Raw genomic sequence first — 16,689 nt, forward strand, 5'->3', positions numbered from 1 at the left:
TCCTGATTGACACAGATGTGAGTGGAGGCGAGTCAGGCCCTACAGCCATGTGAAGTCCTAGTCAGCACTGGAGATGCAGGGTGCACCTGTGCATGGGACCACTGCCCCACTTGTGCATGCTCCACTGGGACTAATATCTCTACACCTAATAAAACAACAGGGTGGGGGACAAGCCTGGATTCGGGAGGGATGAGCCAGGAATTAGCCACCCCCTCAATTCACCTGTGTTTTATCTGACTCTTACTATCAGGTTTTTGCCCCTCTGCTGGGGAAGGCTGGCAAAGCTTGGGGGTGCTAAAAGCACATAATAAGAAGCAAATTGCTCCATTTGAACCTCTCCCTTTCCCAGCCAGGGGCTGACAATGTGCCCACTGCAGGAGACTTTGTGGCTGAGTGGCAGGAGATCACCCACAGAGGAACCATCACTTGACTTAGAGAGGAGCCTGGATTGCTGTGCCAGGGCCGTGCCCAGTCCTGCCAGCTTGAATGCACCACTGGGTAACGCAAAACCCGACAGCTGTTTCATACGTTCTCTGTAACCAGCCTGACAGTTTAACACCCGGCTGGCTGGGGCCTGGGTCAGGCACAGGTAACCCTTCGCCAGACACAGCCCGGGGCAGGCGCAGGTAATCCCCGGCCGGGCACAGCCCGGGGCGGGCGCAGGTAACCCCCGGCCGGGCACAGCCCGGGGCGGGCGCAGGTAACCGCCGGCCGGGCACAGGTAACCCCTGGCCGGGCACAGCCCGGGGCGGGCGCAGGTAATCCCCGGCCGGGCACAGCCTGAGGTGGGTGCAGGTAACCCCCGGCCGGGCACAGCCCGGGGCGGGCGCAGGTAACCCCCGGCCGGGCACAGCCTGAGGTGGGTGCAGGTAACCCCCGGCCGGGCACAGCCCGGGGCGGGCGCAGGTAACCCCCGGCCGGGCACAGCCTGAGGTGGGTGCAGGTAACCCCCGGCCGGGCACAGGTAACCCCTGGCCGGGCACAGCCCGGGGCGGGCGCAGGTAACCCCCCCTCCGGGCACAGCTGGCGATCCCGGGGCGGGCGCAGGTAACCCCCCCGCTGGGCACAGCCCGGGGCGGGCGCAGGTAACCCCCCCGCTGGGCACAGCCCGGGGCGGGCGCAGGTAACCCCCCGGCGGGGCCCAGCTGGCGAGCCTGGGGCGCTGCTCCCCTGGCCCGGCAGGTGACGGGCGACCCCGCCCCGCCGGCCGCGGCTGACTGACAGCGGCGGGAGATACCACTGGCGGCGGGGGGGCGCCGGCCCCGCTCGCCCGCCGGGCCGCCCCGCGCCGCCCCCCGGCTCCCGCCCTCCGCAGGCTGCGCCGCCCGCCCGGCCCGGCCGGCGCGGCGGGACGCGGGGGCGGGGCGGCGGCGAGCGCTCCCCCGCGCGGCGCGGGCGGTGGGTCGCTCCAGCCTGGCGGAGCGGGGCCGGCTCCGCGCGCCCCATGGCTCACTCGGCGGCGAGCGCGCGGCGCGTGTGTCTGCCTGCGCGGGGCCGGGCTGGCCGCATGGAGCCGCGGCCGCTGCCCCGCTAGCCCCGGCCGCCGCCCCGCGCCCGCCCGCGCCCGCCATGGCGCTGCTGGCCGGCTGCTGCCTCCTCCTGCTGCTGCTGCCGCCGCTCGCCGCCGTGGAGGGTAAGTGCGGCTCCGGAGCTCGTGTGCGGGGGCCGCCCGGCCGGCACAGGCGAAGGCATGGCGGGGAGCCGCCGCCTTTCCCGGGGGCAGGGGCCGTCGCTTCCCCGGGCCGGCGCCGCACCCCTCCTTCCCCCCTCGGCACGGGAACGGGTCCCCGGGAAGCGCTGCCGCGAGCAACCGGCCGGGGCCCCCGGAGCCTGGGGGACATGCAAAGTTTGCAGCCTAACGGTGGAAGTGCGGGGGGAGGGGATGGGGGGCCAGGACCCCGCATCCCGCTGGCCAATGCGGGGACGCTGTCCGGGGGCTCCGGGCTGCAGCTGTCGGGCTTGGCTGGTGGCGCCTGGACCTTCCCAAACATGGCGTGGAGACAGAGTGGGCGTGTGGGGCACACAGGTCCCCCTCTCCCCATGCCGTCTGCAGCGGCTTCTGGCATGTGCCTTGGGTGGCATTGCCAGCCTGATGCCTGTGCTGTGCCCTCTGCTGGCACCACCGATAGCTGCCCCTGGCTTGGTGGGCAGCCCCAGCATGGCAGCTGTGCACTCTGAGAGATGCTTAGGGTTCCCGGTCCTGGCGCCGCACAGGCTCCCCACCTCAGCCTGGCGCTGGCGGGCGGGAGAGGGTTTGGCATGTGCCTGTAGTGGGCCCTGGCACCTTCCTGGCTTCCGGAGCCTGACATTAGCCCTTGGCATGGGCTTTCGGGAGCCCTGTGTTCCCTGGAGATGACATGTTCCTGGCTGTGTTCTCCCCAGGCCGTGCAGGCTGGATGCCAGGTAGGGAGCCTGTGGAATGTGGGTGCGTTTGGAACATGCTGCCCGACAGGGGGAGACTCATTGCGGCGGCACTGTCTGGGCACAGGATGCGGTGGGATTCATCCTTCTCGCATGCCTGTCCATCCGTGCCCTCACACCGCCCTCTGTGCTGGGAGAGAGCTGGCCCTGTCGCCCAGGGAAGCACCAACTGCATGGAGCCCTGGGCTCCGCTCTCTGGGGCCGAGAGGAGCGCGCTGTCTCCGGCTGGACTCTGGCTTGGTGAGAGCTTTGAGGGCAGCGAATGGAACGTGCCTTCAAGGCAAGGGGTGACTGGATCCCTTGCTGGGCGGATGGATGGTTTTGTGTGGACGCCACTGGGTTTGGATGTCAAGACAAATGCCCGGAAGGGGCCCACGGCTCTGCGTTGGTGTGGGCTAGGGATGAGGCACTGTTGATTAAGTCGGAGTTTTGGGGAATGACTCATGGGTTGGCCAGCTATACGTAGTGATATTTACAATATGCGCGCTTGGCACAAACAGGACTATTTACGTTGCAGTGGAGAGCACTAGCCAGCAGTGCTGTTCAGAGGAGCCTGGCATGTTTTTAATTATAGGGAGATGAGTGTGTCTGTAGGAACATCCGTGTCCAGGGCGGGTGGCTGGCCTGATCAAATGGCAGTATTGATGGTTGACAGCGGCATTCCTGCAAAGCCAGCCAGACCCGACACTGCTGACTACAGCAGGAGTGGCTGCTGCGTAGGCGACTAGAGCCATGGGAGGGGAGGGGGCTGGGGCTGTGCACAGGAGCTGGCTGACACTTCCGCCCCCACCCTCCTAGTGCCACCTCTCTGTGGCAGAGGAGAGCCCCATGCAGCCCACTGGACAGCGCTAGGGATCAGTAGCCCCATGTACTGTGGCGCTGCCTGGCCATAGGGCTCCTTCTCCATTTTCTAGAAGGAGTCAGAAACGCCAGATAACATGGGCGGCTTCCCGGTGCCATGGCAGCGTCTGGCTGGGCGCGGAGTCAAGAACGTGCTGGGCTTGGGGGGCTTTTCTCCTCTGTTAACTGGATTGCCCGGCAATGCAGAACCCAGGCTGTCGGCTTTGGGGTCTGACTGGCCTCACATTAACATTTCCCCCACACACGCTCCCCTGGGCGCTCCACTGTGTGTGTGTCCTGGTCAGGGGCTCTCAGCAGATGTTGCCCCACCAGGAAGGCGGATCTGTTCTTTGGCCAGTCGCATTGGTCCAGGCGTTTCCCCAGCTGTGCGTTAGTGTCACTCTCTGCCTGTCCAGTGGCCCGTCGGCACCCACCCTCAAGCCCTTGCACCTGAGCGAGGAGCCTGCGTCTTTCCATTTTTGCAGTGAAAGGCCCCCAGCCCTCCCCAAGGGGGCTTTGCTCACGTGGGTTTGAAATAGGGAAACAAGCAGCTTTTTTGGGAAAGATGATCCTGGGCCTGGCTTGAAGTCATTGGGCTGGGCCTAGTCTCAGGCTCCTCTCCAAGACCCTGCCAGCACCGGCCTGGAGCATGGAAATGAAACCAGAGCTGGGGCTGAGTCTTCTGCTCCTGCCGCTCGCTCCTTTACCATTTACTGTAGCAAGAGCCTTGTTCTCTCCACCTGAAGGCGTGTCTGGTGCTCCTGTGGGCTGTGGCACCTCACAGGTCAGCAGCTCCCATCCTTGCTTTGCAAAGCTCCAGTCAGCAAATGCAGTGCTCCTTACTGGCCAGCCCCCAGACTGCCAGATTGGGGGGGGAGAGGCGGGAGTGCTGCCAGTTTAAAAAGTCATTAACATTATGGAGAGCCATTGGTGGGGGTGTACTGGGTGTGGAGCGGGAGGAGGAGGGCCGTAGGGGGAAGGGCGTGCACAGGGAAGTCCTGCTCTACTCAGGCCTGTTGGGCACTGGAAAGAAAAGAGGGGAGAGGGGGAAGGGGAGGAGAGAGGGGAGCAAGGGGAGGGAGTCACAAACCAGCTGGACATTAGAGCCTGAAACACAGTTGCCAGAGTCAAAATGGGACAAATGCAAACTGGGGTCAGTGCGTTTCCCACTGGACTCTCTGGGCCTCATGCTGGGTGTGAGTGACTCACACAGTAGGTGTGAGTGTGCACTGGTGCTATGTAAGCTGCATCTCTTGGGCATTCAGTGGAGTGGGGAAGTGGAGAGAGTGGAAATGTGCCGCAGGAAGAGGGGGCTCTCAGATGGGTAGCTCATAGGCTACACTCTCCAGAGGCCTAGCTGCTTTCCATGCTGCTAGCCCCTTGCCCCCCCCCCCGCCTCCCCGGATGGGTCAGCTTCACTCATGTGCTCGCCACCTTAATGCCAGGTTGGTGTAAGTCACTCATATTATGTCATATTATGCCCTTGAGCTGCCCCCCTCCCTGATGGATAATGTCCATTGCCTGCCAGGGCGGTCCTGGGCATGGCCCATGGTCCCACACTACTTCTGTGTGATGCCTAAAATTGTAGGATTGAAACGGACTTTGGGAGATCATCTAGTCCAGTCCCTTGCACTCATGGCAGGACTAAGTCTAGATCAGGGGGGACCCAGCATCATGTTCATGCAAGCAACCCCCAGCTCAGGCTGGCTCTGTCTCTCTGATAGCAAAGCCTAGCCCAGAACTACCGCCCCCAAGCTGAATGCCGGCTCCGCTGTCTTGGGGTGATGTGGTGCTCTCCTCCCTCCTTGAGTCACTCTTCTCCAAGGTGGTAAGCCTGGCATGCTGATTGGTCCTGCAGCTACCATGTCAGGCTGTGGCTCTGCCTTGGCCAGTGTAGGAAGAAGCTCAGACATTTATGCTTCAGTGCCTATGTCTAATCCATTCTAGCCTCCCTTGCCTTGTGCGAGCTGGGCTATTGGTAGGTCCCCCTGGTACTTGCCTCCGCTCTAGCAGGTTGGCTAAGCATGTGTGCCAGATCTACTGACACAGCAAATCAGTGTTAAGAGTCCTTCCTTACATTGGAGGCTCGGCAGGCGTCTCACTCCACCATATGTCTGAGTGACACCTCCTCAGCCCCTGCTCCCTGAATGTTCCCCCGCTGCCTTCGCAGCTGCAATGGACTCCTGGCTGTTTTTCCTTTTTCTCCAACAGGCAGGGCAAGACCTTTGGCTTATTTATGGGAGACAGTGTTGTCTAGTTGTTAGATTGGGGATCATCTTCTCGGAGACAAGACTCCTGGGTTCTATTCCCAGCTCTGTGATGTTGGGGAGGTCACTTGTCCCCTCTGTCTCTCAGTTTTCCCCATCTTTAAATGAGTGAAATAATACAGACTCCCATCCTGGGAGGCTTCACTAATTGATGTTGTAAGGTGCTTTGAGATCCTTTGTTGAAAGTAAAGAGAATGCTGTACCGACCAGTAATAGATATGTACGTATCCGTATTTACACACACTTGGGCTAATTCCCCAAAGCTACACATAATTATGAGCAGAATCACTGGGAAGAAAAACTTAAACTGGGAAGTGTGTATGGGAATTAGGAGTTGTTTAAGAACATTTCACTAGGTGCTCCAAAAGTCTCAGTATCTCAGCTGTAAAAAAAGGCTGTTTTTTAAATCTTAAAGGAAATGTGCAAAGAACAATAAAATATAAATCAGTGTGGAAAAAGGGGAGGTGAGTGGCAGTGAATATAAAACAGAAGCTGAGAGGGTGCAGGCGGCTGATAAGAGAAGCAAAAGGGATCCTCCCCATATCTGTGTCAGAGAGTTAAGGGTAATAAGGAGGTGTGTTCAAAATGTACCTGGAACAAAAGGAATCCTAAAAATAGTGTTGTCAGTAATGGTGCAGAAAAGGCAGAAGGGTTCAATAAATATTTGTCCTCTATTATGAATCAAGTTGGATGATCTATCCATTGTGTACAATGATGTAAAAATACTTCTCCAAGGGTAACGAAAAGGACGTTCAGTAGCAGCATCTACTCAAGTTACACCTTTTAAAATCAGCAGGGCCAGAAAGCTTGAACCTGAGAGGTTTAAAAGAGTTGGCCAAGGAGCTCTTCATACCTTTGATTTTTACTTTTATTAAAACTTGCAGTGCTCGAGAGGTTTTAGAGGGCTAGAAGAAATGCAGTATTGTTCGAACAAAATGTTAACGAATAAATGGGATAACCTGGGTAACGACAGGATACTATTAGCCTGACCTCGATGCTGGGAAAAACAGTGGAACAGCTAACACCAGAATTCCACCACTAACAAGCCAACAGATGGAAATATAATTAATACTGGTGCACGTAGTTTCATGGAAAATAGGTCTTGTCACACCACCTTGATATCATTCTTTGATAAGGTACAAGTCTGGTTGATAAAGGCAATTGTGTTGACTGAATATACTTAGAATTCTGTAAGGACTTAGCTCTGTCAGACGTTAATCATTTCCCTCCCCGAAATGTATAAAATCATTGCATCCCATATTAGATGGATTAAAAATGTGCTAACGACCAATCTCCAACTGCAGTTGCTGGTAGGGAATGATCCACAATGGGGTGTTCCCAATGGGGTCCTACAGGGCTTGGTTCTCAGCCTAAGGCTATTCAATAATGTGTCATTACACGTGCTTGGCAGAAGGGGTGGCGAACTAAGGGGGGGGCACCTTGGGGTTCTGGTTAGGAGCAGCTTGACTGTGAACACAGTGAGGCCCTGGCGTGCTGCTCAGCCAGGCCGAGGTGTCGAAAGGCCTTGTCTGTGCAATACATAAAATGCTTGCACTGGGTTGGTGTAGTGATAGTATCACCAAGTCCCTTGTGTAACACTGGCTGTAATGGCATCAGTGTGCGTACAGTAGGCTTGCTATTCCTGTACAGAAAGAAGAACAGCTCTGCGAGTGGGAGGCACTTTTGTACCGGTAAAACTGCATCTACAGGGGAATAATACCGGCAAACCTATGTCAGTGGTACATTCACAACCCCCGACTGACACTCTGTTGGCACAAACGCTGCATGTAAGCCAGGCCAGAGGTACATTGAAAGTCCTGCGGGAGGGGAGGAAATTGGTGACTTTCCTGTCCTGACCTGTTGTGTCCCTCAATCGCATTTCCCTTGGGGGATCCTGAAATAGATTCTCAGCAGGGACTGATCCACAGAGCCAGTGCTAGGACCAAGGCAGGGAGCAATGGGGTCATTCATGGAGCATTCTGCCATGGTTGGGATGCCCTGTCCTCTGTCACAGCCAGGGGGCGCTCTGGACTGTGGAGGGCAGCAGCAGAAATAGGCCAACCGCAGATGAATTCCCGAACATCTGGGTGCTCCTCATCTGAGCTGGCTGAATTTTTTGGGAAAACAGGCTCTCTGATACTGCCTGCTTCTGGATCAACCCCAGGGCTTGCCGGCCTTCAAGAGCTGTGGCTGAATGGGGAAGGGCGGGGGGCCATGGCAACTACTGGGGGCAGGGGAGGCCCTATTTGGAGACTTTTGTGGGGGTTCCAGAAAGGTTCAGTTCATAGCTCCCAAGCCTTGCTGTAAGGCTGTGTTGAAAGGCTCTGGGGGGCTGCAGGAGGTTCAGGGGGCCTTGTGCCTGCTTAGTGCCAGCGTTCTCTTCAGGCTCCTTGGGGGCCTGGGCCTCAGTGGCAGTTTCACTATTGGCTCTGATTGCAGCAGGCCGGGGCCCTCCCTTCGCTGATCCTGTGGGCCCAGGTGCAGGCCATCCAGGTGCAGACCATCCAGCTCCTACCCTGTGCTGAACTGTGGGCGCTTGGGACTCCGGGACTGAGCGCTAGAACCACCCGGAAATAGGTGTGGCGGGAGAGCCCCCCCCAGTATCACGGTTTCATCACTGCCTCCTCCAAAATCGGGTCTGCCTGGGGGGAGAGAGTTATGGGCTCTGGGTCTGGCTGGGGTCAGCACCTTTACTGTGGAGATTGATCCTCTTCATTGCCGTGTGATCCCAGGCCAGCCCTCCCTAGGTGTCTGGCACATGGAGGCCGTGCTGGGCTGCCTGCATTCCTTCCAGGCTGACACTTCTCCCCTCCCTCCTTGGTAGGGTGGATGGTCTAGTAGACAAGGCATGAGGCTGGGGCCTGGGAGACCTGGGATTAATTCGCTGCTCTGGCACAGATTTTCTGGGTGACCTTGGGCGAGTCTCTTAATCTGCCTCACTTCCTGTCTGTTCAATGGGGGTAATGCCCTTTGGGGTATTGTGAAATTAAACTCCACTGACGATTGTGAGGTGCTCAGAGGATATGGTGAGGAAGGCCAGGTAAGTACGTAGAGTGCTGGAGCTCCTCTATTAGGGTTATCTCTTGCTGTGGCTTTTGTATCTGCTCTTTCCTGAGCCTCAGGTTGGTTTGCACAGTTACAATCTGCGGGGAGAGCACAGAGCGGACTCGGATGGGGAGGGCTTCGAGCTATGAGGAACCCATACAGTGTAGGGTTGCCCTGTCGCTGGCTTGGGTCTCACCACAAGAGGAGAATGAACAAGATGCTGCCTTTAACACATCGGGAGTGAATGCTGCTCCCGCTGGCTGCCTTTTGACTGGGAATGGGAGGTTCTGGAGCTAATTACTGATGCCCCTCCAGCCCATGGGAGGCTGCTTTTCCAGCTTGCCCCCCATGTGTGTAGGAGTTTGTCTGGCACTTCAGGATGGAGCTGTGGAATGAAAGGCTGGAAATGGATGGGTCCTAGGGTAATTACTCATCACTATCATGCTGGGCTGCTAGTTACAATCTGTGCAGCTTCCCTGTAAAGGAGCGACAAGTCCTCCCAACTAGAACCAGTGCACAGGGCAGAAACAGTGCAACCCTCCCCGCCCCCCGCCAGTGAGATGTAAAGTGTATATGGTAGCACGGATATAAATGACTGTAGACCAGGAGGTGAAGACACACCTGAACCCTGTGCCAATGTACCCTCCAGGGCTCTCTGTGTTGCTGAGCAGTGCTGCCACATCTGTACTCCTGCTTTTAGCTGTGTAGTGTCCCACTGGTGGAGTTTTTACCACTGCAGGGAAAGGCTCTGATGGAAGGTGGCAGTGGGGAAACGCACCTGGCAGCCTTTCCCTGACTCTGGGAATTCTTTCCCAGGTATCTGCTTGCTGGGTCTTGCCCTCATGCTCGGGGTCTAACTGATCGCCAGACTTGGGGTCAGGAAGGAATATCCCCCTGGATCAGATTGGCAGAGACCCTGGGGGGTTTTCGCCTTGCTCTGCAGTATGGGGCATGGGTCACTTGCAGGTTTCAACTAGTGTAAATGGTGAATTCTTTGTAAAGAATTCTGAGGTCTTTAAACCATGATTTGAGGACTCCAGCAACTCAGCCAGAGGTCAGGGGTCTGTTACAGGAGTGGATGAGCGAGGTTCTGTGGCCTGTGATGTACAGGAGGTCGGACTAGATAATCCCGTTGGTCCCTTTTGACCTTTAAATCTGAGTCTGATCCAAAATGAAACGTGTAGACGTTGCCAAATGGACATTTTTCAGAACTTTCTGTTCCACCAAATGTTTTGATATTTTTGCCCTTTTGTCCCTATTCAGGACAAAAATGAATTTCCAAATACCAGTGTTTTCCATGGCCCCGGGTTTTCAACCAGGTGTGTTTATCACCAGACAATTGACTCTGCAGCCCTGCTCCTTCAGTCCCCCTGCTGGGTGCAACCCCGGGGAGTGTGCTAGAGCAGTGGTCTCCAAAGTTTTTGGATCGCACACCCCCACGGTGCCGCGAAAGAAAGGAGAGGGGAAGATTTACCCCAGGCGTGCCACCGAAGCAAGAAGAGGGGAAGACCGGCTGCAGGCGTGCAGAGCTGCTGTCAAAGGAAAAAAACGGTGGAGTGCTGTCCGCCGGCGGCACTCCTGCCTCGCACCCCCTGGGATCCTCTGGCGCACCCCCTGGGGTGCATGCACCCCACTTTGGAGACTACTGTGCTAGAGAACCAGGGTGAGTTGGGTTTCCTTGTACTATACCTTGCCATTGCCATGGCATCTGTCTGTGTGCTTGCAGGGGTGACTGCTGTCATGGGAGGGCCTGTCTCAGAGCAGAGTCCCCCTCTGGGCTCTCTTGGACACTCTCCCTTTGTCATGGCTGTTTTGCTGGTGTCTCTAATCTAAAGAGTGTCTTGGGCCCTGCCAGGCTGGGGTGGGCTTTGTGTGCAGAGCAGAGCTGCCAGCACAGCCGCTTGGCTCACCGGGTGCTCCCAGATCCCTTTACCTCCCTTCTCATAGTGATAACCCTCAGGGGAACAACTGGGAGAGGGGCAGTATGCAAATCAGAAGGTGTCCTAATAGTATGGCAGTGGATATGCTTCGCCTCTGAGCATGTCAAGTGTCAACTGGATGTTTGCAGTCCCCTGAGCTCGCTGCAGCTGGAACTGGAAGTGCTGGGTCTGTTCTCCTGCCTCCTGAGGTCCAGGCTAATGGTTACAATGCATCATGCACCTGCAAAGCCACTGTCTGTCCCACTGGAGAATGGCTGTGCGTGGGAGTGGCTCTGTACTCTTCCCCCGTGTAGAGAGGGCTCTGGGTTGATGGGGCTGGGTCCTGGGAAGGGGTGTGGCCCGGCATCTGTGTGCTTCAGCTATTCTTCAGCCACATGAGCTCCATAAGAGAGGGTCTTTGTAGACAGGGCCATGCAGCTCCAGGGACAAGAAGGCACAAGTCCTGTGTGCTTGGATGGAGCAGAGCAGTGGCAGTGTCTGGCTACAAAGCCAAGTGCAGGTCTGCTCCTGGCTAGAGCCATTTGTTTTATTAGTGACTAGAGGCTGCTGGATCCAGTCTGCCTGGCAACCCCCTCCCAATCAGAGATTCCTTCCTGAGTTACTGGAGCAAGAGAGCAAAGGGTGGAGGGTGGGAGCACAGAGATCAAGCAAGAGGGGACACTGGGACCTGAGCATACCTGTGTCCCTCCGGCAGAGGAGTCATCTCTTCATAGAGATCCCCAGTGGATTCAGATGAGACTCTTGTACAAGGACAATGTGTCAGTCTCTCCCCCCCCCCCCCCCCCCCGCGCGCGCGCGCACACACACATAGAGGGGACTGGGAGCAAAGCAGGGGAGGGGGGCTGTTGGGTTGGATGCAGAGGGCTTTGTGCTCCTGTATTTCCACTTGGCTTCTGAGCAGGCAAAGTCGCTGCTCCTGCCAGCAGCTGCCTGGGTACCCCAGTTCCAGGGGTGTGGCAGGCTGATTTCCAGGAGCTTTATACTGGGCCTGGGCAGGGGCATGGCCAGAGCCTCGTCCTGCTGGGGTCACTGCAGATCAAGATGTGCCGAACGCACCAAGCCAGGCCTCGGAGGAGCCTTTCATGTCTGAGCCGATTATCCTTCCCTGCCTGCGGGAGGGGGTTGGGAAAGCCTGGCAGAGAATGAGGTAATGAGCACGGTAGAGAGGGTTCTCCGGCTCCATACAGACCCTCCCGCCAGACAGTGCAGTAGAGAGGCAGAGCAAAGGGCTGTGCTGAGCTGGGGCAGTCGGGGTGGAGATCAGGGAGTGACTGGCTGGCTGCAGCAGGCACAGGGAATAGCTGGCTGTGAGGAGAGAACAGCCTCGTGGACCCTGAATGCAGTCAGATCCCAGGAAACTAGCCAATACGTTCAGTGTAGCGCTGGCTTCAGTGTGGCTGAGGTCACAGAGCAGCCGGCGCTCTGAGCCTTGCTGGGCCAGCGGTTCCCGGTTCGGTCGCTACCCAGAGGAGGATTTCTGTGGCAAGTCAATCGGTTGATAAAACCACTCCAGGGTTCAGAAGCATGTCCACGATACGTTCCCCAGAAGGCCCACAGCACCCTGCCAGGATGGGTCCCCTGTGTGTTGGGCACTGCCAGCTCTCAGTGAACAAGGGGTTAACGTCTTGTCTGTCCCAGGTACTGTATATCTGGGCTGCCTGGGAGACAGGGAGGGCCTGTGGGGCCCTCAGGTTCCACACCCACGGGTGACGGGGCGGGTCCGAGCCCCAGGAGACTGTGTTTGCTGGTCATCTCACATTGTTTTTCCTTTCCCTTGCTGACGGTGACTGTGTCTGTCTGTTTCATTGTTCCCCCAGCTTAGTATTGCAGTGTGGGTGGGAAACAAAGACACAGGGAGCTGCCCGGCCCGCAGGGAGGCTGGGACAGCGTGGGGATTAGAACCCGGGAGATCTGACCCAGTACTCCTGCTCTGTCATCTTGCGCCATCCCAGCCTCCTGTGACCGAACAGAGCGAGGACAACAGTGTCCAGGATGCCGGAAGGAGCTTCATTGCTGCTCTGTTAAAATTGCTGGGGTCTGCTTCCTGCTCCACTGTCTCCTTCTCTGGATGTGTCAGAAGATTCCCAGCACTGCCTCCAGTCTCCCCAGATCTGCGTGCCAAGTGGGGCTGGGGGAAGACACCCCTTTCCAAAAGTGAGATCTATGAATGGCTTTAACCAATTGAAAAGGAAAAGCTGGAGGGGAGCTTATCATGGCAGACCTGGGCCGTCCCCCGAGGAAGGTCACCTGCATTTTGGCTTCCCCATAGGAGCGCAAGGGCGGGGGCATTCTGTGGGAGGAGGGGAGGCAGCTTGCTATCGATCTGAAACGTTCTGACACACTACTGTGTCATAGGCCAGCTGGGAACATCCAGGAGTGCAGGGGTCACCCAGGGCATCCCCTGCATTGCCATAAGCTGCCACACCACCGTTGGGTTAGGACTAGACTTTTCTGTTTGGGTCTCTTCTACACAGCCTCATTCCCATCCTCATGACTCTAGTATCTGGGTACCCTCCGGTCGTGGAGCAGATGTGACTAATGTCCGTTCCCTCTCATAGATGTATAGATTCGTAGATATTTAGGTCAGAAGGGACCATTATGATCATCTAGTCTGACCTCCTGCACAACGCAGGCCACAGAATTTCACGCACCACTCCTGCGAAAGACCCCTCTCACCTATGTCTGAGCTATCGAAGTCCTCAAATCGTGATTTGGAGTGGGAGTGGTTTGGTTTGGTGGATTTGGGGGTTCTCACGTCCATGCTGCTCTGTGTTTAGTCAGCAAAGGCAAGTCAGAGAGGTGCCCAGGTGGGAGGGGGGCAGGTTGGGGTGGGCCTTGGTTCCTGGGGGTGTTTGTTCCAGCCTGGGGATGGCTCTCAAGGAAGCTCTGACTCCTTCCCAGGGAGAGTTCTGCTTGATGGACCTGAAGCGCTTGAGCCCTCCCAGCCCTGCATGTGAGTCAACATCTCCATTTCACACGGTGATCCCCAACTGTCCAGTTATTACGGTTATCAATAGCAGACAGGAGTAGAAGCCAGGAGCTCCTGGGGCCCAGCCCCATGTCTATCCCTAGGCCTTGCTGCCTCTCCTAGCCACCACCCAGTTCCTGGGTAGTTCTGGGTCCACTACAGGCCCAGTGTGAGGAATCAGGGTTGGCCTGCTCTGGAGCTGGGCAAGGTGTGAGGCTGAAGCAGTGATCCTGCTCCCCCTTTGCCCTGCCCTTGGTGCTGCTCAGATCCACAGAGAACGGACCCCTCCCCCCCCCACACATTCATCTCTGAGTCTCACCAGCAAATACACACAGCATCTGATCCAAAGCCACAGAGGTCAACCCGAGTCTCTGCATTGCCTTCTGTGAGCTTTGGCAAGAATCCTCACATCCTCACAGGTATTTAGGCACCTCAGTTCTGTTGGTTGCACTGGGTGTTAGGAGTCTGGCCCAGATCCTCAAGGTATTTAAAGTGCCTGTTAGTAAATGGAGCAGGGCCCTGGCCTGTGCAGCCTGTCCCCGTATGGAGATCCTGGGAGATCAGGGTGGTTCCCGATGGGGACTCCCCTAGTCCCGCCCTTCCAGCTTGCCAGTGCTGCCAGCTTGGTTCCTGGAGAGCAGCCGGCTGCGTCACCAGCATTGCTGCTGGCTTGCGTTCAGCACTTCCTCTAGGAGCAGCACTTGGCTGCCAGGAAACATCTCTGGGGAGACATCTGCTTTCTAGCAACTTCCCTGAGGCAAGAGAACAGGATGAAGTCAGGCGGTTTCTGTCCTGGTCCCTCTACCTGCTGCAGCTTCTCTCCTTTCCACAAAGCTTTGTGTGCCCATCTCTGCCCTGTTGGCAGGGCTGGGGAACCACCTGGACCAGGAAGAGGGTGCTCTGTCCACCAGGCGTTTCGTGGCTGTTGCTGTGCCCCCATGTCACAGCAGTTAGGGTGCCCGTGCAGATGGCCACAAACCCCTCTGTGCAGAGCAGGCTGCCAGCACCAGGCGGCTGCCGCAGGGAACAGTTTGCTCTTTGCTATAGCCTGAACTCCACATAGGCGCTCTGGGCTTAGCAGTGCAAGCCCTCAAGCTCTGGCACTGAGAGTGAGGACGGACGGAGCACGTCTTGGCGGAGGGGTCTCTGTTATGCAGAGCTCTGGGTTCCCACTACGGTGAGGTTGGAGGGACTCGGTCTGGGGCCTGGCCAGGTCCAGCTTGTAGCCAGAGTTGGGGTCTTGTGACCACAGGTCCCTGGGCTTTGATTTCAGCTGCAGAGAGGGCCAAGTGCTTGATGGTACTGGAGCAGGAGACTGAAATGCTGCTCTTCCCCCTCCCAACTTGCTCCCCCCTGCCCAATCTGCACCCTGGATCTCCCCTTGCTCCTCATCCCAGCCCAGGTCTTTGTGCCCTCTACTGCCAGAGCACCCAAGGACTGTATTGGGTATGGGTGGCGGTGGTGTCAGCATGTGCTATGCTGCCAGAGACCCCCAGGGGACTGTATTGGGTACTGGGGGGGGGGGGGGGGGGGAGAGACCACACACTCAGCGCGTGCCATGCCGTCCGTTGCCCCAGGGGGCCGTATTGGATACGGGTGCGCGCGCGCGTGTGCATTGTGCTGTGTTGTCAGAGCGCCTCCAGGGGCTGTATTGGGTACCCGGGGGGGAGTGGGGGGGAACGACTCAGCGCATGCCATGCTGTCAGTTGCCCCAGGGGCTGTATTGGGTATGGGGGGGATGGGACCTCAGCATGTGCCATGCTGTCAGTTGCACGGGGGGGGGGGGGGGGGGCGTATTGGATACGGGGGGGGGGAAGAGATCAACGTGTGCCATGCTGCCAGAACGCCCTGGGGGGGCTGTATTGGGTACGGGGGTGTGTGCGCGTGCGCTATGCTGTCAGACCGCCCCAGGGGGCTGTAGTGGGTACCCGGGGGGGTTCTTGTTAGCGCGTGCCATGCTGTCAGTCACCCTGGGGGCTGTATTGAGTACGGGGGAGGGGGGCTCAGCATGTGCCTTGCTTTCCAAGAGCCCGGGGGGTAGGGGGGGGTGTCAGGGTGTGCTGTGCTGTCAGAGCGCCCCGGGGGGGCTGTATTGGGTGTGGGGGGAGGGGGGCTCAGGGTGTGCTGTGCTGTCAGAGCGCCTCGGGGGGGCTGTATTGGGTGTGGGGGGAGGGGGGCTCAGGGTGTGCTGTGCTGTCGGAGCGCCCCGGGGGGGCTGTATTGGGTGTGGGGGGAGGGGGGCTCAGGGTGTGCTGTGCTGTCAGAGCGCCCCGGGGGGGCTGTATTGGGTGTGGGGGGAGGGGGGCTCAGGGTGTGCTGTGCTGTCAGAGCGCCTCGGGGGGGCTGTATTGTTTGTTGTTTACTTTCTAGAGTGCAGTGTGGGTGCACACCTGCTCCGACTGGGTTCGAGGTGGTGTGTCTGGGGGCACAGGGGGTGATGGGAGAAGCGAGAGCAGGGGCAGTTTGTGTGTCTGGGGAGCTGCGCATGCGCAGAGGAGGGGGGAGACGTTTGGGAATGACTGGTATGCAGGTCTCTTTATCTGACTGAAGCCTCCCTTACTGGCCCCCGGGAGACGAATGGGCCATGTCTGCCCTTCATCCTGTGTGTGTGGTGTGGTGAGGGGTTTGGGCTCTCCGCAGGGCGAAGCAGGCTGGGCCATGCTGCCTAAGTGGAGCCTGGTAGCTGCTGCTGTCCGGCGAGGTGCTGCTTGCCGCCAATCTGAGGGGTGGCCGCGAAGGCAGCCGGTTTAGCTGGGCTTGCCCAGCACCGGCAGGTGTGGAAGGAGAGCGCTCCAGGGGCTGAAATCACTTCAAAGGAGTGTGCTGTTGCCCGAGGAGAGCAGAGAGTGCCTCAGTGAGTGGCTGCAGGCGGAGGGTGGGTATATGAGAAATGCAGCTTGTCCCACAGTTAGTTCCTCTTCACTCCTGCGTGCGGCCCAGGCCGTGTCTGCACTGCGGTTTGGGCTTGTGCTAGTCTGCACGCGTTCGCTTAACTCCAGTTAAGAATGCACCTTTTTTCTTGGGGGAGATGTACCCTGAGTGGGTAACACATGGAGAAATCGGGGCTGATTCTCATCATGCTACATCAGAGTAAACCTGGAGTAACTCCAGGGCAGTCCCTCTGCATTTACATTGCCAGAACTGGTCCTTTCACCAAGGCATGTGTACGTGTACAGACACACACACCTTGGCACTGCTGGCTGCATCT

At 57.9% G+C, this 16,689-nt stretch overlaps 1 protein-coding gene across 4 annotated transcripts in view; it reads left to right on the top strand.

Annotated features, from left to right (window-relative positions):
* The first annotated feature begins 1,528 nt into the window (after window positions 1-1,528).
* The window catches only part of EPHB2 (EPH receptor B2), a 273,181-nt gene continuing 258,020 nt past the window's right edge, over window positions 1,529-16,689 (top strand). For all 4 annotated transcript variants that reach the window (XM_048824896.2, XM_048824899.2, XM_048824897.2 and 1 more), the window contains exon 1: window positions 1,529-1,633. In XM_048824896.2, coding sequence (XP_048680853.1) covers window positions 1,570-1,633 — 64 coding nt within the window. In that variant the 5' untranslated portion in view covers window positions 1,529-1,569. The remainder of the gene's footprint in view (window positions 1,634-16,689) is intronic.

Source organism: Caretta caretta, chromosome 18 (genome assembly GCF_965140235.1).
Source record: "Caretta caretta isolate rCarCar2 chromosome 18, rCarCar1.hap1, whole genome shotgun sequence".
Taxonomy (NCBI): Eukaryota; Metazoa; Chordata; order Testudines; family Cheloniidae; genus Caretta; species Caretta caretta.